The sequence below is a fragment of the Corythoichthys intestinalis genome, chromosome 19, assembly GCF_030265065.1.
Source record: "Corythoichthys intestinalis isolate RoL2023-P3 chromosome 19, ASM3026506v1, whole genome shotgun sequence".
In the NCBI taxonomy this organism is placed as follows: domain Eukaryota; kingdom Metazoa; phylum Chordata; class Actinopteri; order Syngnathiformes; family Syngnathidae; genus Corythoichthys; species Corythoichthys intestinalis.
Genome location: NC_080413.1, coordinates 5993810 through 6021387, shown reverse-complemented (window position 1 = coordinate 6021387; position 27578 = coordinate 5993810). Strand labels below are relative to the sequence as shown.

Here is a 27578-nt window from a genome sequence, read left to right as displayed (position 1 = left end):
ACCAGTAGGTGAATGGTGCGATAGTGTAAAGCGCTTTGAGCGCCTTGAAAGGTGGAAAAGCGCTATATAAGTGTAACACCATAACACCAAAACGGCTGAACTTAATGAGTGAATCGGGCACGGACTGCATCCAGCAATTAGTATGTCACGTTATTGTGTATCTGTGTGTGTGTGTGTATGTGTGTGATTAGTTTATCTTTTATGAGGGTAAAGCATTCAGCATAAATTATAATGCAACAGTGAAGCCTATAATATGACCGTTTAATGGCTACAGCAATTTTTCTGTATGTGCTTGCTTCAGTCTGTGTCCTTACTGCCATGATAAGATCTTAAATGGCAATTTCATTGGCAAAAGAGCAATATAGCTTTAATATGTGTGTGTGGGGGGGGTGGGGTGCATGTGTGCGTGCATGTATTAAAAAAAGCTCTGGGGGGAAAAAAACTTGAAACCTTGAAGTACACACTTGTGTTGAGTAATTATGTCACTGCAGCCATTAACAATAAGTTGTCTGTTTGAAGTGTTTTGTTCAAACTGTAAGTCATTTGTGTTACAATGACATGTTTGCACAATCGTTGTATTGATTTTTATAATGTTGGGTTTGTTCAAGTTATATAAGCTCTTATAAATGTTCATACTTGAATTCTTATTGTTTACAAGAAATTTTAATATACTTAATGTTTAGACTGCATGTACAATAGTTTAAATATGTTAAATTGAAATCTGGTAAATAAATCGACAAGAAACTGTTAATTTGTATTAAACGCATTGATTCAGATGTTCAAATTATATAACAGTCCGCTTGGACGAATTTATCGTCATTTATCCTTATCGAGGTAAATCTGCTCAATTTACCATGATACGTACCTTAGGCCAGGGGTCCCCAACCTTTTTTGTACCACGGACCGTGTCCTGTAAAATTTTCCAACCTTATAAAATTTTGCTCCCAAAGCTTTTGTGGTGGTGAAAAAAAGCCCTCTTATATATTCAGTTGGACTCTCAATGTTATCCAATGGTGCTAAAAAACTATTTACATCATAAACATACATGTGCAACACGGAAATGGCGTAAATTAATGCTTAACGACACGGCAAAGTCGTTAAGTGAGAGGGCTACGTGCAGTTGTTGTGTGCACCTAACATGGCAAACGTAAGTTAATATTCCTTTTAAAGAAAGTTTGTAGTGTGTACTTTGGAATCACTGCATTCGCGGTCCTTTTTAACGTTACACGCATGCCAACTTTGTCAGAACACCGGCAATGTGCGGCAGAAAAATACAGCAAATATAAAATAGCATTTGTTTTTAGCCCCGTCGTGTTAAGTGCAGGAAAAAGTACAACTCACCCGCTGAATCAGTGGGAGGCCTGAGTTTGTTTCGTTGAGACGAGATGGTCCCGAGATGGGAAAGTGAGAGAAGCTAGCATCACAAATACACGATGTTGGAAATTGTAGCAGTTTTCAGCGCGCTCCTAGCGATGTCAGGTTATTCCGAAATTACTTTAATCCAGAACTTCGGTAGAGTTGTTGTCTCAAATGTACGTTTAAGTCGCTGTGATTTGCGATCTCTACAGGGTGACCCAAAAAAAAGTTTACACTGCCATAATACAACTTAAATGCCATGTTTATTCATCTTAGAATTAGAATTGAATCACAAATTATACATTATTGTAAAGAAAATGTACAGTACACTCTATTTTTCAATGTGTCCTCCCTTAAGTGTCACAACAGCCTCCAGGCGCCTGCGGAACGCTTCTTTATGTAGGATGCTGTCATCTTTTCCCAAGATCTAACAATGGACCTCTCCAAGGCTGCCACAGAAGTTTGTGGCTTCTTACAGGCACTGTCCTCCACAGTTGCCCATATGCTATAATCCAGGGGATCGAGATCTGGACTCTGGGGTGGCCACATATCACCTTGTCAATCAACTTTTTGGTCCGCACAGATCTTCACTTCCAGACCCAGGTTTTCGTGAGGCTGTTCCAGTATCTTTCAGCTTCTTTTTAACTTTGTAGACTGCACATCTGGATATTCTCAGATTTGCTGCAATCTCAGTAGGTGTCAGACCGGCACGCAGCAATTCAGGTACAGCTAAAGTTTTCTTCATTTTCAGCAGAAGCACAGGAATTGTAGAGACGAGAGATTACCAGCTGCATTGAGTGACCTTAATGTATCACTTAAGCATGACAACCTATTTAGATATGTTTCAATGGCTTTTAAACAAGCAGTCAACTGAGTGTAAACTATTTTTTGGGTCACCCTGTACAAGCTGATATTCCTGTTCCACAGACATGCTCGAATAACTCTGTTTATTCACATATGGGTCACGAATTTACTCCTTCGCAGTTCGTGGGTCTTTAGTGATTGGGAAGTACCATAAATTTTGTTTTCTTCGAGGTTGTAGGCACATCTTCTGGCTCGTCAGGTTCCCTTTTCCCCGTAAAAAGTCTGTCCAAAGACGTCTGTTATTCAGTCATTCTAGTGTGGGCCGGGGGCTAATTATTTCCGGGAAGAAATGTGATTGGCGACGACCTACGTCATACGTTATTATCGAGTCCAAGCGCGCATAGATATACAAAAGAGATTTAGTGCTAACAGCCCAATCAATGCATTTCTATGACGACCTCCTATCCTGTAGTTGTGTATCTAGAGTAGACAGGGATATTGGTGTGTTAAGCGGCACAGGCCAAAGTCAATTGGCCAGAATGCAGTCGTTAATAAATTATTTATTATTTCTGCGCGGCCCGGTACCAAATGCGCCACGGACCAGTACCGGTCCGCGGCCCGGTCGTTAGGGACCCCTGCCTTAGGCTATCTCGCCCAGCCCTATTCAATGACGGAAAATTTTTGCGGTTTTGAAACCTTGACGTTTTCATACCACGATAGACCTTGAAAACGAAAATCTGTACATATCTAGTCAATAAGCGTAATTGCTTAGCTAATCTGTGAACAGCCCTTGTACAAAGGCAGAAGGCTTCTACATTCACTTCAAATGCACCGTGCATATTGGCCCAAAACCGATCATGAAAAACCAATAACGATAAAATCTGATATAATTTTACAATGCTTTTATCGGCCGATAATATCGGGCAACTCTAGCTGTAACACTTGAGTGCAAAAAAATTAGAATGACACCATTGATCTTATCTGTATTTTACCATTACCTCAAATAACGCTGTCCTTTTTTTTTTTTTACTGTGCGCCAGCAAAGACGGCTTCTCGGCACTCACGTGTCCATGCTAGCTCTCATGCCCAACCGTCGGCATGATCGTTTGATTGTTTTTTTTTGTTTTTTTTTTTTTTAAATTTATTTCACCCTGAAATTAGTCACACCAAAGCGGGTGAGCGCAATGAGGCTAAAACATGAGACATAGAGTTGTGTAGTTGAGTTTTGAAAAAGTCCCGGGAGCAAACAAGCGGCTGAGGCGTTGGCCCTGCCCTATCTCACAAGTGGCCGCAGGCGAAGAATCACATGGCAGCGAGAGGACGCGTCCATAAATTTAGCATCGTTTCTCTCCTCAGCATGTTTCCAATCCTGTTAGAAGAAAAAAGCCTCAAAGTGTTTGTCCATTTAGGGTATTTTCCTCACTTCAACTCCTGTGCCCTCAAACCCACCCACTTCTCAAAGGCTCATGGGTTTCTCCCAGTTCTTCAGATGTCTTATCTTTTTGCCGTTTGTCCCTCCGCAAAGCTGACCGGTTAGACCCGCTTTAATCTCCTCAAAGCAGGGCTGCCGAGCCTGAGTCCCCTTCCGCGCAATGAGCTTTGACACCAATGCTCATTTTCCTCACCCCCCATCATCCCTTCATTAACCGCTTGTTTTCCCAGACGGTTTAAAGGGAGACCATAACGAGCCAAGAAACAAACATATAATGTGTTTGTTTAGCCTCCATCTGACATGAATAGGGCTGCGACAAACCGTTATTTTGATAGGCCAATGATCACACATTTTTTGCGACTAATGTCATATAAATCACATTTTTTAAAATCATTTTTGTTTTCGATACAAATGTTTTTAGAGTTTTTATCAAATTTAAGTATGGAAGAAAATAGATAACAAAGTCAAATGGAAAGGGGGGGGGGGCCCTCAGGTGTCAAACTCAAAGCCCGGGGGCCAGATTTGGCCCACCGTATCATTTTATGTGGCCTAAAAAGGAAATCATGTGCCTCAAATTCATGTATCTCTAAAGTTTCTCATTCAGAAAATACCGTATTTTTCGGACTATAAGTCGCAGTTTTTTTTCATAGTTTGGCTGGGGGTGCGACTTGTACTCGAGCGAATTATGTGTGAAATCATTAACACATTATGATATCATTTCACATGTTATTTTGGTGTTTTGGAGTGACACTGATGGTTTGGTAAACTTGTTAGCATGTTCTTTATGCTATAGTTATCTTAATAACTTAATAGCTATGGCGACGTTCGCGTTCTGCCTTTGGCAATGTGTGTTCAATTGTAGTATTGACTTTTTTATATTGAAGTTTGTGGCGCTTTCACGTCCACGTGGGGGCACACTTGCACTTGTTTACATGAAGAGCGCTAACACGCCAGAAGAAGACCGACAGCTACGTAGCTCTGACTGAGTGGGCGAGTCAGCGAGAGAAACACTGCTGCGAACCTACGTTCATTGTTTATGCTTGTAAAATATCTCTATAGAGGCAACGCCTGTGTGTATCATCCTTTCTGTTGTTGTTGTGTGTTTTCCACCCGCGATCGGACACTTAGAGCCAGTTGTGTGGTTGTTTGAACGATGTGCTAATGCTAGCGAACGCATGCTAACCGTTTGTGCCATGTCATTGCTGTAAAAGCACCTAATTATCATTTATTTACGTCGATGCGAACCTGTTTGGTATCGAGGAAGAAATTGATTCAGCAAATTATACGGACATCCAGCATTGTCATTTGGGAGTTTAGCCCGCTGCATAGCCAGGACCGAGCCGTAGCGTCCTGGTGAGGACAGAATATTCGCATTTCGTTGTTCATGCACTGTACACTGTACACTTATTCAGCATGTTGTTCTCTATTGTATTTTTATATTAAATTGCCTTTCAAGATGACATGTCTGTGTTGGATTTTATCAAGTAAATTTCCCCCAAAAATACGACCTATACTCCAGTGCGACTTGTATATGTTTTTTTTCTCTTCGTTGGGCATTTTATGGCTGGTGCGACTTATACTCAGGTGCGACTTGTAGTCCGAAAAATACGGTACTGTTTTTTTTTTCCCTTTTAAACAATTAAAATTAAAGATAAAAAGCTATAGAACTGTTATTTTCCCCTTTAAAGCAACACTAGGTAACTTTTCAACCTTTATAAAATATTTTCATAACATTTGTGATAGTATGTTGACTGACAACTAGTTGAATGATACCTACCGTATTGGCCCGAATATAAGACGGTGTTTTTTTTTTTTGCATTGAAATAAGACTGAAAAAGTGGGAGTCGTCTTATATTTGGGGTCTAGACATAATACCCATTCACGACGCTACATGGCGCCAGATATCATTGAAGCGAATGCTGAACTTGAGGAGTAATGTTCTGTCATGACAGATCTCAGATACTCTCAAAAACTGAAAAACACGTCTTTGGACAGATTTTTTAATGGTGAAGATGGCACCTGACGAGCCAGAAGATGAGCCTATAACCTCGAAGAAAACAAAATCTAATGCTACATCCCAATCACTAAAGACCCACGAACTGCGAAGGAGTGGATTGGTGACCTGTATGTGAATAAACCGAGTGATTCGAGCATGTCTGTGCAACAGGAATGTCAGCTTGTAGTGATCACAAATCACGGCGACCTTAAACGTACATTTGAGACAACAACTCTACCGAGGTTCTGTATTAAAGTCATTTTGGAATTTCCTGACATCGCTAGCAGCGCACTGAAAACTGCTACAATTTCCAACATCGTATCTTTGTGAAGCTAGCTTCTCTCACGCTCCCATCTCTGGACCATCTCGTCTCAACGAAACTCGTTCAGGCCTTCCACTGATTCAGCGGGTCAGTTGTATTTTCCCTGCACTTAACACGACGGGGCTAAAAACAAATGTTATTTTATATTTGCTGTATTCTTCTGCCGCACATTGCCGGTGTTCTGACAAATTTGGCATGCACGTAACGTTAAAAATGACTGCGAATGCAGGGATTCCAATAGAGCTGGGAATCTTTGGGCACCTAACGATTTGATTACGATTACGATTCAGAGGCTCCGATTCGATTAGTAAACGATTATTGATGCACCCCCCCTCCTTTTTCAAATTTTTATTTTTTTATTTTTTTCAAAATATTTTGTACATTAGTTCCAAAATTGTTCAAAAATACTCTCAGGCTAAACCAAACTACTATTTCAGTATCAAGTTAACATGTAGCAGTAAACAAATATACAAAAATAACAGTAAATAAAAAACTCCAGTCCCCATTCTGTATCAGCAGCTTTAAACTACATTCAATTAATTTAATGTTGTGAATCAACCGTTAAAGTTGTTAAAATTGCTCCCATTATTCCATAATTTCCCTTTTGTCTACTTTCGACATGTGAAAGTTGTAAAACTATTTTAAAGATAGATTCAAGTCAGTGTTTTACCGATTTAGGAGTATTTTAGATAAAAAGTTAATTAGGTTTGCTTGGAAGGTTCGCTACAACAGCTTTGCAGGGAAGTGTACTGCTTTAAGATGGCGGCCATTTACTAACGCCCGCATCTAGCTTTTTGTAGGAGTGCTGCTAACGCTGCTGCATCTAGTCCTATATAAATGATATCTACCGTAACATTATGTGGATGTACTTTGTAGCAGCTTTTCGGCAGCAGTCAGGTATGTTGTGTTTTTTTTAATCTTGTGGCATGAGTTGAGCTAGAGCCGTGAGTTGAGCATTGGCATTACCCGAGGGGCCGGGTAATGAGAAGCATGATGTTTAGCTACTCTCGCTCCGTTCCTCATTGACCGCACGGCGCGCTGAGTGTGTTGTACTTCCGCTTTACTTGGCATATTTCAATAATCGGAATTTGGATGTTTGTGAATCGTTCTCGAATCTTCCACGGCCGAATCGCGAATAATCTAAGAATCGGAAATTTTGCACACCTCTAGATTCCAAAGTACACACTGCAAACTTTCTTTAAAGAAAGGAATATTAACTTATGTTTGCCATGTTAACTGCACACAACTGCTCGCAGCTCTCTCACTTAACGGCTTTGTCGTGTCGTTAAGCATGAATTTCGTGTTGCACATGTATGTTTTAGGGCTGTCAAATTTATCGCGTTAACGGGCGGTAATTAATTAATTAATCACGTTAAAATATTTGATGCAATTAACGCATATGCGAAATGACCCGCTCAAACAGATTAATGACAGCACAATGACTTGTCCACTTGTTACTTGCATTTGTTTTTTGTTGTTTTGTCGCCCTCTGCTGGCGCTTGGGTGCGACTGATTTTATGTGTTTCAGCACGCTCTGCTGACGTGATTATATGTTGACGCAAAGTCATACCAATAGACAGTGCTATATAGACCAGCTAACGTCTGCATCCAGTATTCAGTGGCAGTTCTTGCAGTCTCGTCACACTGTTTGTGTCTTATACATGCATCGCTTGTGAGTTGCATTCTTGCTTTGTATATATTCATGAGCATTGTGCTTTTAACTCATTTGCTCCCAGAAATGTATAAATACGTTCTATTTTTGAATGCTTCATTGTCGCAAAAACGTATTTATACGTCTTTTGCCTTTTTTTTTTTTTTTTTTACAAGAAGCATCTATAACTTGCGATTTATCTGAGAAACACAAGGCTCCAAACCCATTTCAAAGCAATAAAACTGGCCACTGGAGGGCAGTAGCACATTTTATAAGACCCCGCAACCTGATTCAACAGCAATGAACGGCCGGGCAGCACGGTCAGAGTGCTGGCGGCATGATGCCAGGTGGCGCTCCGACCGAACAAAACAACCGAGAGGCCAGGTGCAACTGGGAGGCCAGGCGCTGGACGACCGAGCAAAACAATTGGGACCCCAGTGCAGCGGCTCGCCGAGCAGACCCCGCAGAGACGCAAAAATAATCCATCTTTGTGAGACAGATAATGATGTGGGAAAAGTTTACATGGCTGACGTAGCGACAACGGCGTCATCTCGGCGACAAAGCGTCATCTCTCAGTAGTCATGTGAAATAAATTGTTTCTTTGCTATCAAAAGGTCTATTTGTCTGGTTGTTCACTGTATTTTGTAAAAGGAAAACATTATTCAGATGTTTGGGATCTAACTAATGCAAAAAAAGAGCCTTGTTAAAATCAAAGTTATGTTTGAAACTTAGGCGTTTACAAAAAGCTCATTTTCTCAGTTTTTTCATCAGAAATTGGAAAATTGCTCAAAGTAAGCTATTTTCTAATGCTGATTTCTAAAGAATGGAAAAATATGAACTTTTTTTCTGCTGAAAGAAGATTCTAATCTTTCTTTTGGTGGGTTCCATGTTTATATAGCAATAGAACAGGATTTTCTGTGGGCCTTGCAAAGTCAGTCAAAATCAAGAAAAACGGCCGGGAGCTAAGGGCCTTGCTCTTGTGAAAATGGCTGGGAGTGAATGAGTTAATATACAATTTCTTCAACTTGTACTAACATTTATCTTGTAGGAACTACAAGTCTTTCTATCCATGGATCCCTTCAACAGAATGTTAATACTGTTAATGCCATCTTGTTGATTTAGTGTTATAATCAGGGGTGCACATAAGTGGTGCGGACTGGACGTAGACAAACGCGCTGGCCCTCAACGGCATCCATACGCTTTTGCGTACCGATGGCTGACGACTGTATTTGCGGCGGACACGAGAAAATCACTTCTCAAAATGTCAAAGAGGCAGGCCCCACTGAGTAATTATTTATGTGTTCCTCCACCCCGTCAAAAGACAGACAGAAATGTCACCGGAGCTACCGAAAAAAAGGACTTTTGCTGTAAAGTGGCTGCAGGAGGTACCATGGCTAGAAGCAAATGATGCTCGCACGGAAATGTGGTACAAAATTTGCCGTGAGAATCCCAATGTCGCTGATAAGAGCAGCGCATTTTATGTAGGGTCAAAGAATTTCAGCCATCCAATCTTTGAAAAGCACGAAAAAAACAACCTGTGGCAATTAAGCAAACTATCGATATCAGACAGCACCCCACTCGCCCTATGGACAAGTGGCGGAATAAAGATAATGAAGAACAGCGCCATGCACTGACAAACGTGTTTTTGCTAGCATTTCACAAAGCTAAACATGCACGTTCAATGAGCTCTTATGAGGAGGACGTCCCACTTTTTCAAAGGCTTGGAGTTAATGTGGGAGCCGCATAATGCCCTTTATTTTGAATTGGTGCTTTTATGTTTATTTCTTTACATTTCACTTCAAAGTAATGGCAATTTTGTTGTGGCAGTTGATGTTAATCAAGCATTAATTGTTAATATAATTAATTAAAGGTAATTGGCTCTAAGTCAGACATGTCCAAAATCCGGCCCAGGGGCCAAATGCGGCCCGTGGTCAAATTTCATCCGGCCCCCAGCCTCTGTCATGAAATCAATAACGTCTGGCCCGCACACAGACTTAATAAATTGGTCAGCAGTACTGCTACTAGCACATGAGGTAGCTTACACACTAAATGCTGCTCCTCATTTACCCACTAAAAAGCAACATTAAGCAACATTACCCCGTGTGACCTTTTACTCACAATTTTCTAAAATGGCGACAATCAACAAAAAAAAGTTGACTGTGACGGCCGACGCTTCAAGGATAGGTGGAAATTGAACTTTTTCTTCACTAAAATACGCAACAACTGTGTTTGCCTCATTTGCAAAGAGACAGTTGCTGTTTTTAAAGCGTTCAATGTATGGCGATTTTACCAAACAAGACACGCTGACATGTATGACAAGATTACAGGGAAGATACGTAGCGAGAAATTGAAGCAACTCGAAGCTAGTTTAATGTTACAGCAGCAGTGTTTCACAAGAGCCCAAGAGTCGAAAGCTTAGCCACAAAGGCCAGTTGCGAGATTGTTGAAATTATTAATTAAAAAATAATAATAAAGCAAATGTGACACACATAATGGCTCGCTAAAATTTGCTTAAATATATTGTTCAACATAAAGGTCGTCAGCCAAGGTCGGCCCCCCACATGTTTACCACACCAAATCTGGCCCCCTTTGCAAAAAGTTTGGACACCCCTGCTCTAAGTAAAGCTTGTCATAATTTTATCGCATCAGGCGGGTCGGCTCACAAGCTCAATAAGGACCAAGTCACATCTCCAGGTCCTCCTCTGAGAACCTGGGCAAAAAAATATGTGCACCCATGGTTATAATAAATACAGTATTTAGGTACAGTACGTTGAATGTATATATCCCTCTTGTGTCTTTCCATTCCAACAATAATTTATAGAAAAATATGGCATATTTTAGAGATGGTTTGAATTGCAAAATTCGACAGAACACCGGTCCGTGAAAAAAAAGACCCAAATCACACCGGCCCGTGGTGCAAAAAAGGTTGGGGACCCCTGCTCTAAACCACACGGTTGCTAACCGTCATATACTATTGTTTTTTTTTTTTTGCCACGACTGGATTCATTACCTCATTACTATTCATCCTTCACACAGCCGCCGGAAACAGCAATGTCGTTCATGATCATGATTTCACGACACTGTGCGGGTGTGTGCTGGTGTGCACATGAGAAACCCAGTGCTGGTCCTCATGGGAAACGCAGTCTTCCTTAAGGCAAAACACTACCGCGTTTGTCCACTGGCGTCTCTAAAATCGACCAAAAACTGAAACGTTACCAAGTGTTGCTTCAAACAATTAAAAATAAAAAGAATTCAATACTTTTTTCCGACTTTTTTTTTTTTTTTTTTAAAGAAAATATTTAATGCGACATTTTCCTCCTGCTCCAGAATTCACTGGGACTTCAAGTGTCTCCCTGAATCAAATAATCAGCTTATCAGCAAGCTCTGCAGGAGCCCGATAATGATCCTCAATACAGGTATTCCCTGGTTTACAAACGATTTCCGTTCCTGCACTGGCGATGTAACCCAGATTTCCACATAAGTCTGAATTAACCCTTAAAAACCTCAAAACACCCTCTACATTAAAAAAAAAAAAACTATCCAAAATCATTTATTATACCTCTTTGTACTGTCTTTGACAAGACGTTGGAGCCAAGTTCTAGCTAGACAGTGAGCTAATCTCCAAAATGACGATGTCAGACGTCCGTGTGGTTTACTGACTTTATTCAGCTGCTCATGACATCAACTCTTGCAGAATGAAACTAAAATAAAATGAAATTAAATCAGTCTCATCTTAAATAACAACAATTCAAATTGGCGTTTACAAGTAGCTGCTGATACATTCTAATCGTTTGTTATTGCTGTATCAGTTAGCATCCGCACATCATCAAAAACAATCACATAAACTTGCCCCAAGTATTCGACCACAAGTGAGAACGCACAATAAACAGTACAAAAGGAGTTATATACAGCCGTCGCCTCTGGATGCTTCACAATAGTGCTGCAAGGATTAAACGATTAACTCGAGTATTCGATTAGAAAAAAAAAATCGAATTAAATTTTGCTGCTTCAGGTATTCGTTTAATTAAAGTGGCGTTGTAATGGTTTATTTTGAAAGTGTTTGCATTTAGTTTTATTAATTTGGGTGAATACACTGCTTTCTAGTCTGCCTCATTTCACATGGCTGAATCCAGGTGCTCCCTGTTAAGACCAACATAAGCTAAGTTTTTGTTTGAGCTAATGTTTTTTTTTTAATGCATTCGTAATTTAGTTTATAGATATATTTAGCCTATTTTTGTGGGAATGTGTTTGTTGTTTGTGGGAACCATCTGTTAAGAGCATTGTAAAAAAGTTAGCATTTTATAGCATTTATACTACATCCTCATTTATTTTTTATACCGTTTGAGGCTCAGCTCAGGTAATTTATTTTTTCATGCTCCTTATCCGATTACTCAATTATTGGAACTAATGTTTTATCGATTAATCGATTACTAAAATAATCGATAGCTGCAGCCCTACTTCACAAGCAACAAATGTGCGCGCAAGCTGTCACTTTTTCACTCTGCTGTTCTGTGCACGTGTGGGCTGGGTGGCGCACATGCACCCGCATCCTGCGCCAAAATAAAAGCATGCATCACAAAACAAAAGTCAACATTAAAAAAAAAACGGCGAGACTCAGGCGTCGTAAAGTGTAAATCGCGTCAGTCCGGTCGGTCGTAGCCCCGGACTACCTGTATTTGATTCAGGTGTGTTGAAGGAGAGAGACATGGAAAACAAGCTGGATAAGGGCTCCCGAGGACTGGACTTGGGCACACCTGCTCTACAGGATTCGATTAATAAAAAAATCATTTGATCATGATAGGTTTTCGATTAATGGCAACAGCCCCATAATGGTCCACCGAAGAAACCATAACTGCTATGCGGCCCCTGACAAAGTTGAATTTGACACCCCTCCTTAAAACGATGAATCCAATTTTATAATAGTTGTTGATTAATTTGATTAGCTGTCGATTAGCTCATCGTGTGCTTTCAGGAAATTGGCGTTTCAATGCTTTTCCCATCAGTATGTTATCATTGAGTCAATATTTGAGGAATGAGCACAACTTTGGCGCCAAAACATGTTCATGACCTATTGGTTTTTTGTTTGTTTTCTTGACGGATGTCAGAAGCACCATTCCAACCAAAACCAGCAAATGGATATTTGTTATGTTTAAGGCGTGACTGATACACAGATATCATTTCTGCTCCCAAGCTACTCGACTTAAGCCAGAATCCTAATGAGTTAGACACTGATTGATGATACAGGAGGACAGAAAGAGGTGTTTTCACAATTGGACGTACGAGCTGTTGACGTATTTATGACATTGTTTTCGGCCAAGTTTTGAGGGTAGTCTGATTCATCGACGTCCCCATAAGGTAGAAAAATTGGAATCCAGCAGAAGTAAATCAAATGAAATTAACCTTATGAGTCAGGTGTGTTCAAGCGTAGTCCAAACAGTCACGTTTGAGGACACAAACCATTGGCTTCCATTGATGCCGATCAGCGTCAATCAGCCTTCCCAGTTTTAATGGACTAGAAGTCTATCGGCCAGAATATGAACACCTCTAGAACCCAAGGGATGTCCATGAATTCAACGCCAAACGCACCGATCACTGTGGACAGTAAACCTTTTGATTATGTTGAGGAGTTTAGATATCTGGGGAATCTCCTTAGTAAAGACAATGGACGTGGAAAGGACGTCAACAACAGACTGGGGAAACCTCGCAGCACCTTTGCTCCAGACGATATGGAAATCTAAGCAGTATAGCCTTGAAGGGGACCTTGGACTTAAAGACTTGAAGGTTCTAATAAGCCACAATTGTTTTCTTTTACTCAAATATGTTATTAGAAACACATATATTACTGCTATTGATTTAAAAATCTATAATATTTAGTATATGTTTTGACCTACGGAGGGCGCCATGATTTACGCACGCAATGCACGCTTGGGGTGATGGTGCGATTGAGCTGGACTGGGAGAATAGCTGTACTAGCTAGCACGCAAAGCTATTATGACGACTAGCATGATTTTGTAACATTCTACTGCTGGTCAGATTGCTCTGTTACAGAGCTTTTGGATGAGTTCCCAACGTCGTACCTGCATCCAATTCCAGCTGGTTGGTAGTGTCTTTAAACCGATCCTAGGCGGTTTGCCGAGATAGACTTGCTGTCATTTGACTGTTTCTTTATTCCTTCGTTGCTTGTTGCATCATTCGCTTTTTTTTTTTTTTTTTTCGTTTGCCTGCCTCTCACCGTGGGGGGGTGCCATGTTATACGCACGCAATGCATGCTTGGGGTGCTGGTGAGATTGAGCTGGACTTGGAGAATACCTGTACTAGCTAGCAAGCAAAGCTAGCAGGATGACTGGCATGATTTTGTCACACTCTGCTGCTGGTCAGATTGCTCTGTTACAGAACTTTTGGATGAGTTCCCAATGTCGTACATGCATTCAATTCTAGTTGGTTGGCAGTGTCTTTAAACCGATCCTAGGCGGCTTGCCGAGATAGACTTGCTATCATTTGACAGTTTGTTTATTCCTTCGTTGCTTGTTGCATCATTCCCTTGTTTTTTTCGTTTGCCTGCCTCATACTGCGGTTTTCCCTGGTAGGTTTTTTGTTTTTATTGATCCCGACCTACTGTCAAGGACCCTTTTTATGGGTCCCTTTTCGCGATCGCATGTTTTTTTTGTGTGTTTTTGTGTTTTGTCTGCTCGCTGTCTGAAGTGAACCGCGTTTTCGAATTCGGTGGTCAAGCCAGCCACACTTTTCTGTTGCGTTTCCCTTTCAGGTTTTACGGTACAGTCAGACAACGCGATTGCTTTGTAAGGAAAATCATGACTAACGTCACCCGGATGTACAGTCCTGTGTTTTACGTGCTTGTCTCTCGCACAGAAAATGCTGGTTTGAATTGTGCTGGAGACCTTCTTTGTGCTGTCCTGGTCATCACTTTTGCGCTCTGGTTCAAATTGGAAGGGCAGAACCGACGACATGTTTATGTAGCTAACAAGTGACACTGTGGAAGTACGGCAGCACTGCCCAGTGACGTCAACGCCCAGAGTGCATTGCGTTGTCAACAACGTCGACCTACTAGTTAAACAAATTTTTAAAATTTTATGAAAACGAAAACAAGAGGGATTTGAATATCAAAGTACTGTAACTCATCCTAGCATTTATCTTTTAAGTAAAGATCAATGCCTTCCAAAACGGATGTCTCTGGATCAGTGTTGTTAATCTTACTTTTAAAAAAAGTACGTTTAAAAAATTAATTACAATTACAAATTACTTCTCCCAAAAAGTAATTGCGTTAGTAACTCAGTTACCTGTATGTAAGAGTAATTAGTTGCAAAGTAAGTGGTGATAATTTTCATGTCACCCCCCCCCAAAAAAAAAAAGGTCACACAATGTGAAGTTTAAAGAGTTTTTGGGACAATTGGCTCTAGCCCAATTCTTTACCCTAAACTTAACTAGACATAGGGGTATTGCGATAACTAGATAGTAACCTTTGCTATGTGTGGAAGTCATTTAATGTTGTGAATCAACCGTTAAAGTTGTTAAAATTTCTCCCGTTATCGCATTAGTTCCCTTCTGTCTATTTTGGACATGTGTAAGTTTTAAAACTGTTTCATCATTTAAAGATGGATTTAAGTTAATTTTTGCAGATTTAGGAGTATTTTAGATAAAAGTGACTGAGGTTCGCTAGGAAGGTTCTCTACAATAGAGCCTTCCTGAGAAGTCTACTGCTTTAAGATGGTGGCTGTTTACTAACGCATCTAGTTCTTTATTATACATGTTGCTAATGCCGCCGCGTCTGTCATTTGCATCTAGTTCTGTATATATGTGATATCTACCGAAGCATCATGTGGGCGTAGTTTGTAGGCTATCGGCTACAGTCAGGTATTATTGGAGCCACCTAACATAGGAGCATCGCGTTTGCAACGGCGTCAGACTCCCTTGCCTCCTCCCCACTCCTGCTCTGCTCTCTCGTCTCCGTGAGTCCGTCTTTTTCAGACTTTTCTTGCGTCAACCAACATCGTAACGCATGCCTTTCCCGCCTCAGTAACGGTAACGGCGTTGCCAAAATAAGAAAAGTAATTAATTAGATTATGCACTACTGAAGAAAATAACGCCGTTAGTAACGCTGTTATATTGTGACGCCGTTATTAACAACACAGCTCCGGACGATATGCCGAATCCTTTGGCCGGATAGGATTTCAAACAAGGACCTGTATCACAAGACAAACTATCGCAACGAGGTACTGGAAATGAAGCATCGCCGGCTCAAATGGCTTGGACATGTCCTCCAAATGGACCAGGATTGACTTCCTAAAGTAGCCTTGAGATGGACTCCACCTGGCAAGAGGAAGCAAGGGAGGTCAAAGACAAAATGGCGGAAAACAGTGACCTTGGAACAGAACAGGATGAATTTAACATGCTGAATCGGACAAAAAAGAGGCAGATAGTCACAGCCTTACTTTCCACAGAGAATTGACAGGATTAAGTAATAGTAGACATCGATCGCTGTCAACGGAGCCACCTTAAACTTCCACATAACTGTAATGACAATTGGACAGCAGTAGCTGGCAGTGTTTCATCACTTTGGATGTGCATTTGACTAGAAGCGAAAGATTAAGGGGGTCAATCCCGCCTTGACGCGATGATTATGGGGATGGGAAATGTAAACGCATTGGCAGTCAGACAACTTTAAGCTACTCACTGTGATTTTGTATACGCAGGGTTTAAACAGTATGTGTCATGGTCGTACGTTTGAAGAATGTTGCGATTTTCAGAAAAGATGGCAATAACAGTGTAAACAAAAAAAACACTGATGTTCAAGTCCATCCAGTAAGTCAGCATTTTTTTCCAATTTGGTGATTTACTTCTAAAGCCAATGATTACCTTTGCTCTGAGGTACTGTTGCCAACCAATCACTATACTTCCTCTGAATCTTTCATTGACGGTCCTAGACGTCCAATTCAGTCAAAATTAATTAGATGTCGAATTTGGACAGTGTTCTAATAGAAGATTACGGTACCAACCTGTTGGTTCTTATCCTTCCTTTTTTTTTCTTTTCAAACAATGACTTATTTTTTTTAGACGATATATTGATTCTTGGCGGGAGGATACCGCTAACCTTTTGGGCTACAAAGTAGGGATGTCCCGATCCAGGTTTTTGCACTATACCGATATTGTTTTGCACTTCCGATACCGATACTGGCCGATACCGATACCGGCCTATCTGAGCATGTGTTAAAGTTTAAAGTTATTTAGCCTCCTTACTTAGTTGTCAGACTCATGTTGAAAAAGGTTTTAGTACTCTTGATAACAACTAGCCAGCTGAGTTAGCTGAGTTTGAATAACACAACGGTTGGTAACAAGTAACTGACTTGTTTATTCAGAGACAAACACAAAACATTATAGATAACAAACAGAAATGGCATAGTCAGTCAGTAAAACGTGCAAATAATATTGTAAACTGTTTAAAAAAAAAAAAAAGCAAAACACACAACCTCAGTGGAAAATCCACAAACCCCACAAGCTATTAGATGCTTTTAATGTTTAGTGCATTAGTTACAAAAATTGTATAAAAAGCCTCTCAGGTTTAAATAAACGACTATTTCAGTATCAAGTTAACATTTTAAAACAATAAATAAAATACTCAAGTCCCCATTCTGTATCAGCAGCTTTAAACGACATTCAAATCATTTAATTTTGCGAATCAACTGTTAAAGTTGTTAAAATTGCTCCCGTTATTCCATAATTTCCCTTCTGTCTACTTTCGACATGTGAAAGTTTTAAAACTGTTTTGAAGATAGATTCAAGTCATTATTTTGCCGATTTAGGAGTATTTTTGATAAGTTAATTAGGTTCGCTTGGAAGGTTCACAACAGCCTGATAGGGAAGTCTCCTGCTTTAAGATGGCGGCCGTTTACTAACGCAACTAGTTTTCAATACTTCAATGTTGCTAACGCTGTCAAGTCTGTCAATTTGCATCTAGTTCTATATACATATGATATCTATTATCCACAGTAAAACGATGTTGACGTAGTTTGTAGCGGCTGTCAGCAGCAGTCAAGTATTCTTGTGTTTTTTTATCCAGTGGCATGAGTTGAGCGAAAGCCGTGAGTTGAGCATTGGCATTACCCGGGTCTATGACAAGCATGATGTTTACTCTCGGGACGCAATGCGGTCTGTTTCTCATTGCGTCCCGAAGACCGCGCTGTGTATTAGTTCCGCTTTACTTGACATATTTCAATAATCAGAATTTGGATGTTTGTGAATCGTTCTCGAATCTTCCTCGGCCGAATCGCTCAAGGATGTAATGATGGCTGGGCATGTTGTACCGTGGTTCTAAGTGTCGGATGGTGCGTCTTTACTCACGAGAGATAATGGCTCGTCATCCAGAATGAATTCTTCGGCAATGACTCTTGTTATTCCTTGGGCTTTGGGACTGTCGAGTGCCAGTTTGTCACGCATAGCAAAAGTTTCTGCCAGTGTTAGTTGTGTAGGACCTCTCTTTTTGTCTTCAGTTTTCTTAACATACTTCTATTGTTTGTGGTGTATTTCGCTAAATGCTTGATTAGGTTGGTTGTATTAAAACTTCTTACAGCTTTACCACCACGCTTGACTTTATTGTGGCGTATGTTGAACCCTGCCTCTTCTTCTTTGTCGTCCTTTAAGGTAAAATGATCCCACACAGCTGACATTTTTATCGATAAAGTCTCTCAGTAAATTGGGAGACAGTAATGTAAATGTAGTGTGTTGAAGGTGTGCCGTAAAATACGGACCGGATTTTAGGGAAACCGAAGCAAAAACTGGAATGGATTATGTAAATCGGTGCGCTGGAAAACCCGGACCGGACTTTTTAAAAAAAAAAAAAAAAACTGGATCGGAATTTTTCCATGTTGGCCGATCTGATACTGATGCACATTTTTTTGCCCATATTGGCGTCCGATCCGATCCAAATATCGGATCGGAACATCTCTACTACAAAGTACCCCGATATATCACCTTTTCATTATATTGTCACCAGTGTTGTTAATAACGGCGATAGAGTATAACCGCGGTATTTTTGTATGTAGTGAATAATCAAATTATTTTTCCCATCTTTGCAATGCCGTTACCGTTACCAAGGACGTAAAGGCGTGTAAGACTAAGTGTTACTACATTGGTTGAATGAGGCGAGAAATATTTGAGGGACACTGAGAGAGCAGAGGGGCGAAGGGGAAGGGTGACTCCGTTGCAAACACGATACCAAGTGGCTCGGAGCGTTAACATAGAATTTGCGTTCTCGCTAGCATTACCATTTAGCGTGGCGAGTGTCATGTTAAACGCTCGGGAACGTTTCTACATACAGTTCGTGGCGTTCAGGTGTGTACACTTAATAGAAAATAACGGACTGTTTTCCTGTTCAGTCTACAAGTGGACGTAGTGTGTCCTTGTAGATGCTATAATATAATAATTTTTGTTTTTTATTACCAAAAAATAGTCACTTGCTCTCAACTTTTCTTGAATGACTTATCCATAGACCATGTGTGATTATTATTATTATTATTTTTAAATCAAAACAACTCAAGCATAGATAGAAGAGGGGAGAGATTCAAGCCTCACCTGCATATTGACAAATAAACTCCTAAAGTTTAGTCCTTCTAAAAAAAATTTTAGCATATTGTGATAATTTGCTGTAATGTACTGATAAAAATTAGACTTTCATATATTTTAGATTCATCACACACAACTGAAGTAGTTCAACTTTTATTGTTTCAATATTGATGATTTTGGCAAAAAAGTCAAGAAAAACCAAAAATCCCTATCTCAAAATATTAGCATATTTCATCCGACCAATACAAAAAAGTGTTTTTTAATACAAAAAAAGTCAACCTTCAATTAATCATATCAGCTATGCACTCAACACTTGGTCGGGAATTCTTTTGCAGAAATGACTGCTTCAATGCGGTGTGGCATGGAGGCAATCAGCCTGTGGCACTGCTGAGGTGTTATGGAGGCCCAGGATGCTTCGATAGCGGCCATAAGCTCATCCGCAGTGTTGGGTCTGGTGTCTCTCAACTTTCTCTTCACAATATCCCACAGATTCTCTATGGGGTTCAGGTCAGGAGAGTTGGCAGGCAAATTGAGCACAGTAATGCCATGGTCAGTCAACCATTTACCATTGGTTTTGGCACTGTGAGCAGGTGGCAGGTCGTGCTGAAAAATGAAATCTTCATCCCCATAATGCTTTTCAGCAGATGGAAGCATGAAGTGCTCCAAAATTTCCTGATAGCTAGCTACATTGACCCTGCCCTTGATAAAACACAGTAGACCAACAGCAGCAGCTGACATTCGCACCCCAGACCATCACTGACTGTGGGTACTTAACACTGGACTTCAGGCATTTTTTTCCTTCTCCCCAGTCTTCGTCCAAACTCTGGCACCTTGATGACATGCAAAATTTGCTTTCATCTGAAAAAAGTACATTGGACCACTGAGCAACAGTCCAGTTCTGCCGCTGTTTCAGGTTCAAAAGTGGCTTGACCTGGCGAATGTGGCACCTGTAGCCCATTTCCAGCACATGCCTGTGTACGGTGGCTCTGGATGTTTTAACTCCAGACTCAGTCCACTGTTTCTGCAGGTCCCCCAAGGTCTGGAATCGGCCCTTCTCCACATTCTTTCTCAGGACGCGGTCACCTCTTCTGGTTGTGCATCGTTTCCTGCCACACTTTTTCCTTCTTACAGACTTCCCACTGAGGTGCCTTGAAACAGCACTCTGGGAACAGCCTATTCACTCGGAAATTTCTTCGCGTCTTAGCCTCTACCTGAGGTTGTCAATGGTGGCCATCTGGACAACAGTGAGGTCGGCAGTCTTGCCCATGGTTGCGGTTTTGAGTAATGAACCAGGCTGGGAGTTTTTAAAAGCCTCAGGAATCTTTTGCAGGGGTTTTGCGTTAATTCGTTAATTCAGATGATTATGTTAGTAACTTCTTTAGAGTACCTTTTCATGATATGCTAATTTTTTGAGATAGTGATTTTTGTTTTTCCTTGACTTTTTTGCCAAAATTATCAATATTAAAACAATAAAAGGCTTGAACTACTTCAGTTGTGTGTAATGAATCTAAAATACCGTAATTTCCCAAATATAACGCACACTTTTTTTCCCCAAAATCAACTTGCAAATGATGCTCATTATAAACGGGTACATGGATGGAGACAGAAATATATACATATAAACCAATTTTTTTTAATTGACACGGCCACATTGTGTTGAAGAAACGTATGCGGCGATCCGTTGCCGACCATTACGGTACGTGACGTCACCATTTTGTTTCGGTAATACTTCACTCTGATCGGCCGAATGATTTCGTCTGCTTTTTTTCACTTTTCATTAAGCACATAATTTAGTTTCTTGAACTCATTTGAGTCAATGTTTATTGCAGCTCCGCAACTCGGACCATAACAAACTTAAGCACACAGACTTCCTGTTTCCGTCAACTATATCTGTCCCTCGGGAAACTCAAACCCAAATAACAATAGTTCCTATTGTTACTGTCGTGTCGACAGCGATGAGCTCTCACGGATTTCCGACTTACGTTCTCACTTTCATTTTACCGTATCAATCCATGGAAGAAACATTTATTCATCATGATGAAACGAGCAAGTTATACTGCAGCCTTTAAAAGAAAAGTCACATCCGTTTTGTTGTCTCCTAGATTCTGGTAAGTTGGAGAAGTTGTCAAATCATATTATTACCGTAAATATTGTCAGTTTATGGTAATGTTTTGAACTACCAATGTGCTATGCTTGTGCTGTGTTTCCCCAGTCAGTAACAGACATTTCTGTATCTGTACACGAGCTCTGTTTTCTTGTATTCTATTTATTGGTGCTAAAATTAGGGTGCGCGTTATAAACGGGTATAATAATTTCCCCTATATTTACAAGTAAATTTGGGGTGCGCATTATACACGGGTGCGCCTTATATTCGGGAAATTACGGTATATGAAAGTCTAATGTTTATCGATACATTACAGAAAATAATGAACTTTATCACAATATGCTAATTTTTTAAAAGGACCAGTATCTATATATATTAGAGGTGTGACGGTACACACAAGTCACGCTTCAGTACAACAAGAAAAGGGCTTTTTTTCCTCATAGCATTTAAAAGTTAGTTTCTATACCATTATACTCTTATATAGGTGATGTTTCAAAAAATGTAAAAAGGGTGACCTGTATTTTTTGGGGAATGAAAAAGACAATTCAATCAGTTACTATAAACATATTTGATGTGCAAGACATAGAATGGATCATGTAATAACGTGTAGAACATGAAAAGTAACGTCAGTTACGTTGCCGAGTAACTGTTACGTTACGTTGAGGTAACTGAGTTACTAACGCGATTACTTTTTGAGACAAGTAATTTGTAACTGTACTTGTACTTTTTACAGTAAGATTAACACTGATCGTCACACCCCTACAAAAGCCCCTGGAGACTTCCAGGTTCCCCTTAACTCTAAACAGAATGAACTGTGCGATTGTTTCCTAGGTCATTGAGGTCTGAGCAGAGCTGGCAAACAAAAAGACCTCAAAGAACCTTTTCCCGCACGACATAGAGAATTGCTTCACTGGTGGAGATATAGCCTGAGGTTAATGCAAAACTGTAGGACATTCAGATATCTTAACTGAAATGGGTGAAGCAAAACAAAGAGGCTTGGCATGAATTGATGTACATCCTTTTAAAATGGGTGTCATGTTTAACGCCTCGGGGCTTGATGGAGCCCATCACATTATCTTATGCGGCTAGCTAAAACAAAGCATGTGTGTCACAAAGTTTCTTGTAAAGTTTTGCACAACAATATATTTGCAATTCATATTGACTTTTTGAAACATTGAGCAATTGCAAGAATGTTTACCAGCAATACTTGGCAATCGGTCAATTATAACTAGACTGTGCTGCCATTATAATTGGCTTAATAGTTTTTTAGTTTAATCAACTGTTTTGATGATCGAATCATTGTTTACCAATACATACCTGAAAATAGTCTTAGTCCTTTTCTTTAAGCCTCTTAACTAGGGATAAAAATCTCTGAGTAAGATAGTGCTGCAACGCTTAATCGATTAACTCGAGTATTCGATTAGAAAAAAAGATTCGAATTTTGGTGCTTCGAGTATTCGTTTAATTAAAGTGGCGTAGTAATGGTTTATTTTGAAAGGGTTTGCATTTAGTTTTACTGATTTGGATGGATACACTGCCCGATAGTCCGCCTCATTTCACATGGCTGAATCCAGCTGCTCCATGTTAATACCAACATAAGCTAAGTCTTTGCTTGAGCTAATGTTTTTTATGCATTCGTAATTTAGTTTATAGGTATATTTAGACGTTTTTTGTGGGAATATGTGTCTGAACCATTTGTTAAGAGCGTTGTGGAAAAAAAAAAACGTAAGCGTTTTAATAGCATTTAAGCTAGCGGACTTTTGCTATGTAAGTTAGCCAGTTGTTCTTTTGTTGTACATAGATCCTTTTTATTTATTTTTTTAAACCGTTTGAGGTTCAGCTCAGGTATTTTTATGTTTCATGTTCCTTATTCAATTACTCGATTATCCGAACTAACTAGTTCATCGATTAATCGACAACGAAAATAATCGATAGCTACAGCACTAGTGTAAGAGTAGCGTTTCTATACAAATCTACTCAAGTGAAAGTAAGGCTTAGTAAAAGTACTCTTAGGCTAGGTTCTTACTGCAGATCTTAATGCACGATTCTGATTTTTTGTCATATCTGTTTTTTGGCTTGCCCTTCAGACTGCCTTTGTCCATTGAGCTCGTTCAAGTATTACCCACGCGCACTAATTCGCAGTCCGACACGTGCCGAATAAACTAACCCACATGCGCAGAAGCATCAAAACAAATTACACATGCTGGCTGTATGTCATTCCAGGGTGATCATATTTTGATTTCCAAAAAGACACAAATAACAGACATTAATAATCCTTGTTTAGTCTTACATTCAAAGTTTATATAGATTGATAGAATGCATGCATGCTCTGTGCATGCGTTTGCCCCAACTTGGCCATGTAAGCAATACTGACATATTTATTTGGTGCACAGAAAGAAAACCGATCAGGCATATCCTTTTCTTCATTTTATTTATGTATTTTTCTATGACTGTGGTCAAGCCCTCCTCCTGCGTAAAAGCCCAGTTCAAGCTAGGCGCTAACGCTAATGCACAGCAATTGCTGCCGACTTGCCTGCCGCTCTCGCGCTTTGCTAACGTAATTGCTGCATGAATTCCAATTTGGGAAACTTTACAGTTCAGACTGCTGCCAAATTCTGGGAAAATGTGGTCCAGATTGGATTTAAACCACATACGAAAGTGACCCTGATCGGATTTAAGATGGTCCACTTCTATCCGAGTTGTACCGTTCAGACCGTCAACTTAATGCCTCCAACAGCCCCAAAGCATGATGTTTCCACCCCCATGCTTCACAGTGGGTATGGTGTTCTTCGGATGCAATTCAGTATTCTTTCTCCTCCAAACACGAGAACCTGTGTTTCTACCAAAACATTCTTTTTTGCTTTCATCTGACCATAACACATTCTCCCAGTCCTCTTCTGGATCATCCAAATGCTCTCTAGCGAACCGCAGACGGGCCTGGACGTGTACTTTCTTCAGCAGGGGGACACGTCTGGCAGTGCAGGATTTGAGTCCCTGGCGGTGCATTGTGTTACTGATAGTAGCCTTTGTTACTGTGGTCCCAGCTCTCTGGAGTTTGGAGTGTGACTGACTGACGTTGTGGACAGGTGTTTTTTATACCGATAATGAGTTAAAACAGGTGCCATTAATACAGGTAACGAGTGGAGTCTCGTTAGAAGAAGTTAGAACTGTTTGACAGCCAGAAATCTTGCGTGTTTGTAGGTGACCAAATACTTATTTTCCACTCTAATTTGGAAATAAAGTCTTTAAAAATCAATGTGATTTTCTGTTTCCTCATATTTTGTCTCTCATGTTTGAGGTTTACCCATGTTGACAATTATAGGCCTCTCTAATCTTTTCAAGCAGGAGAACTTGCACAATTGGTGGTTGACTAAATACTTATTTGCCCCACTGTAGTCTGGTTGTCTGAAAACTCATCACTTTTTGCAACAAGGGCAAACACTTATCAGTCTGGATGTTGGAAAAAAAACTATTTTGGAACTGACATCTCGTGCAGCAATTGAGTATATTGTATGTTGAGAGTAAAAACACAAAACTGAGTTGAACTATCTGTTGTACAGTGTCGGTCGTTACCGATGTGAGCAACAAAGCATCTTATTCATTTATTTTTATCTTTTTTGTGTGAATTTCCACTTCAATTGTGGTCCGGTTCTTCACGCTTTATGAGGCAAGCCTTAGGGAAACAACTACAAAGTGGCCTGTGACAAAATGAGTTTGACACTCCTTGTTTATAGATGTATTTTACTTTTATAATTCTGCTTCATCAGATAGCAACTCTTTAAAGCTTTAAAGACAAATGATATACCATGAGACAAATCAGAGGTCATTCTCCTAAGGGTCTTTGTGTCTCGCGTCCAGTCTGCTCGACAGACAACAAATGATGCTATTAGCAGCTATGTCCTAACATTACACAATTGCTAACAAATAAATGTTACTTTTTCTGTACTTGTCTTCCTTTTCCAGGTGACCAACGGCGACTTCATGAACTTTGATTTTATTCTCTGCATGGACGAAAGCAATTTGAGGTATGTTGGCAGTCAACTGTGTTTTTTTCTCTGTGAATTTGGATCACATTAGTAGTTATCTTGGAAAACGCTGGTGCCAGATTTTTAGGATATTAACCGCTGCCAGGCTTCACATGTAAGATGTCTATCGCCGACAATGGCAGTGAAACATGATTGAGAGAGGTTAAAAAGGGAAAAATATGGGGTCAACTTAGTCCGTCCGGCTAACCGACTCAACTTTCGCCATTGCTTAATTCCCAGCAACAATGAGCTATAACTAAAGTATAGGTGAATGCCTCCTTTTAATGAGCAATATCCTTCCTTAATCTCTTTCCAAAGGTCAGGGCGAGGGGTAATTTTTCTCTACTTTGAACGTTAAGGGATCATTTTTGAGATCACATGCCCACGGCAGATCTGATCTGTAAGAAGCTTAGCGAGTTCTTTGGATGCCACATCTATGCTCTTTGGGCATTTTTGTCCTTTCCCAACCCATTCTTTCCCACATATTTTTCTCAGCGAATGTTAATCTGAGCGGACTGAGAAAAGCAGAAGTTGTCACAAGTGAAAAAAAGTTGGGTGTTTTTTTTTTTTTTTTCGTTTGAAATATCAACATGTTTTCCACTGGGGCATTTGTGCTTTTTCTTACCATCTGGTTTAAAGGGAACCATGGAAAGACTTGCAGTTCTTAAAAGAAAAATGTTAGCATGAGTTATAATAATTTTATATTCAAACCCCTCTTAATGTTTTCGTTTTTATAAAATTTGAAAAATTTGTTTAACTAGTAGATCGCCATTATTGTTGAGGACGCAATGCACTCTGGGCGGTGACATACTTCCACTATGTCGCTCGTTAACTACATAACTACATAAAGACACAAAAAGCGTCCGTGACAGTAGGTCAGGATTAATTTAAAAAAAAAAAAAAAAGTTGAATGCTGCGGTGAGAGGCAGACCAGCGAAAAAAAAAAGGCAGTGATGCAACTAGCAACGAAGGGATACACAAACTGTCAAATGACAGCAAGTCAATATCGCGTCAAGCCGCTTAGGATCGGTTCAAAGACGCTGCTGATGAGCTGGAATTGAATGCAGGTACGACTTTGGGAACTCATAACAAAACAATCTAACCAGCAGCAGAATGTGACAAAATCATGCCAGTTGTCATACTCACTTTACTTGCTAACTAGCAGTTATTCTCCCTGTCCAGCCCAAGCGCGTCATCACCCCAGCGTGCATTGCGCGCGTAAAACATGGCGCCCTCCGGAGGTCATAACATGTACTAAATATTATAGATTTTTTAATCAATGACAATAACGTGTTTTGAATAACATTTTAGTAAAAGAGAACAATTGTGGGTTTTTAGAGCCTACTTTTTAAGTCTGAGATTCCCTTTAAAAAATATATATATATTGTCATTCCAGAGACTTGAATCATAAAGCCAATTCAGTGAAGAATCTCAAAGCAAAAATCGAACTGCTCGGTAAATATGACCCGCAGAAGCAGCTGATCATCAAGGATCCCTATTATGTAAGTAGTCCAGTATTTTAATTGATTTTACCCGAACATGACTGCAAATGTACATACGTTGTATGTATATCCTGTGTATGGGTGGCAGAGAAACTAAAAATCTTTTTAAAAAAAAATTGGGGTTTGTCCTTTTGAGGGGGGGGACCTCACACAGGGTGGCCATATCAGTGTATCATTGGTTCATTCCAATCCTAGCTGTTTTAGAATCCAAAATCGGTAAGCGAATAACGGCCTATTTTTCGCTGTTTTGATTTTTTTTTTTTTTTAATTTGAAATAGAATATGAAGGAATGGAATTATCATGGTATTTTTGTTCCACCCGTTTTTGGTTTGTATCATTTTCCCTGTGTTGTGTGTTGTCCCCGGTAGTTAACTTTTTTCTTAGGAAAGTCAGTCATTCTCTACCGGGTGATTCCAACGATGGGTGAATGGAGAAGCATGATAACTAATGTTTTGCAGTTATTATTACTTATCGTTTTTGTCAAGGATGCCGGACGTGTATGTGCCAGTGTTGTTTTTGGCAGTCCTTTTCATTTTCGTCTGTCTTTTAAACAAAAATACTTATCAGACTTAGTCATATTTTAGTCATTTCAAAACGTGTTTATCTTCGTCTAGTTTTAGTAGACAATTACTCAATGTTTTCGGCTGTAAACTTCAAACGTTAGTCCATGATTAAACAAATGAATAAGAGGTTTCCAACAATTTCAAATGAACATTAACAGACAAGCACATATTTGTAGAGTCAACAAGAACTTTACCATCTTCGTGACGATAATACACACTCAGCTGGAAAACAGTAAAAGTATGTAA

At 39.9% G+C, this 27578-nt stretch overlaps 1 protein-coding gene across 2 annotated transcripts in view; it reads left to right on the top strand.

The window, feature by feature from the left end:
• acp1 (acid phosphatase 1) overlaps positions 1-27578 on the top strand; it is a 38065-nt gene that overhangs the window by 8626 nt on the left and 1861 nt on the right. For both annotated transcript variants that reach the window (XM_057823076.1, XM_057823075.1), the window contains exons 4-5: positions 25206-25267; positions 26664-26769. In XM_057823076.1, the coding sequence (XP_057679059.1) occupies positions 25206-25267; positions 26664-26769 (168 nt within the window). The remainder of the gene's footprint in view (positions 1-25205; positions 25268-26663; positions 26770-27578) is intronic.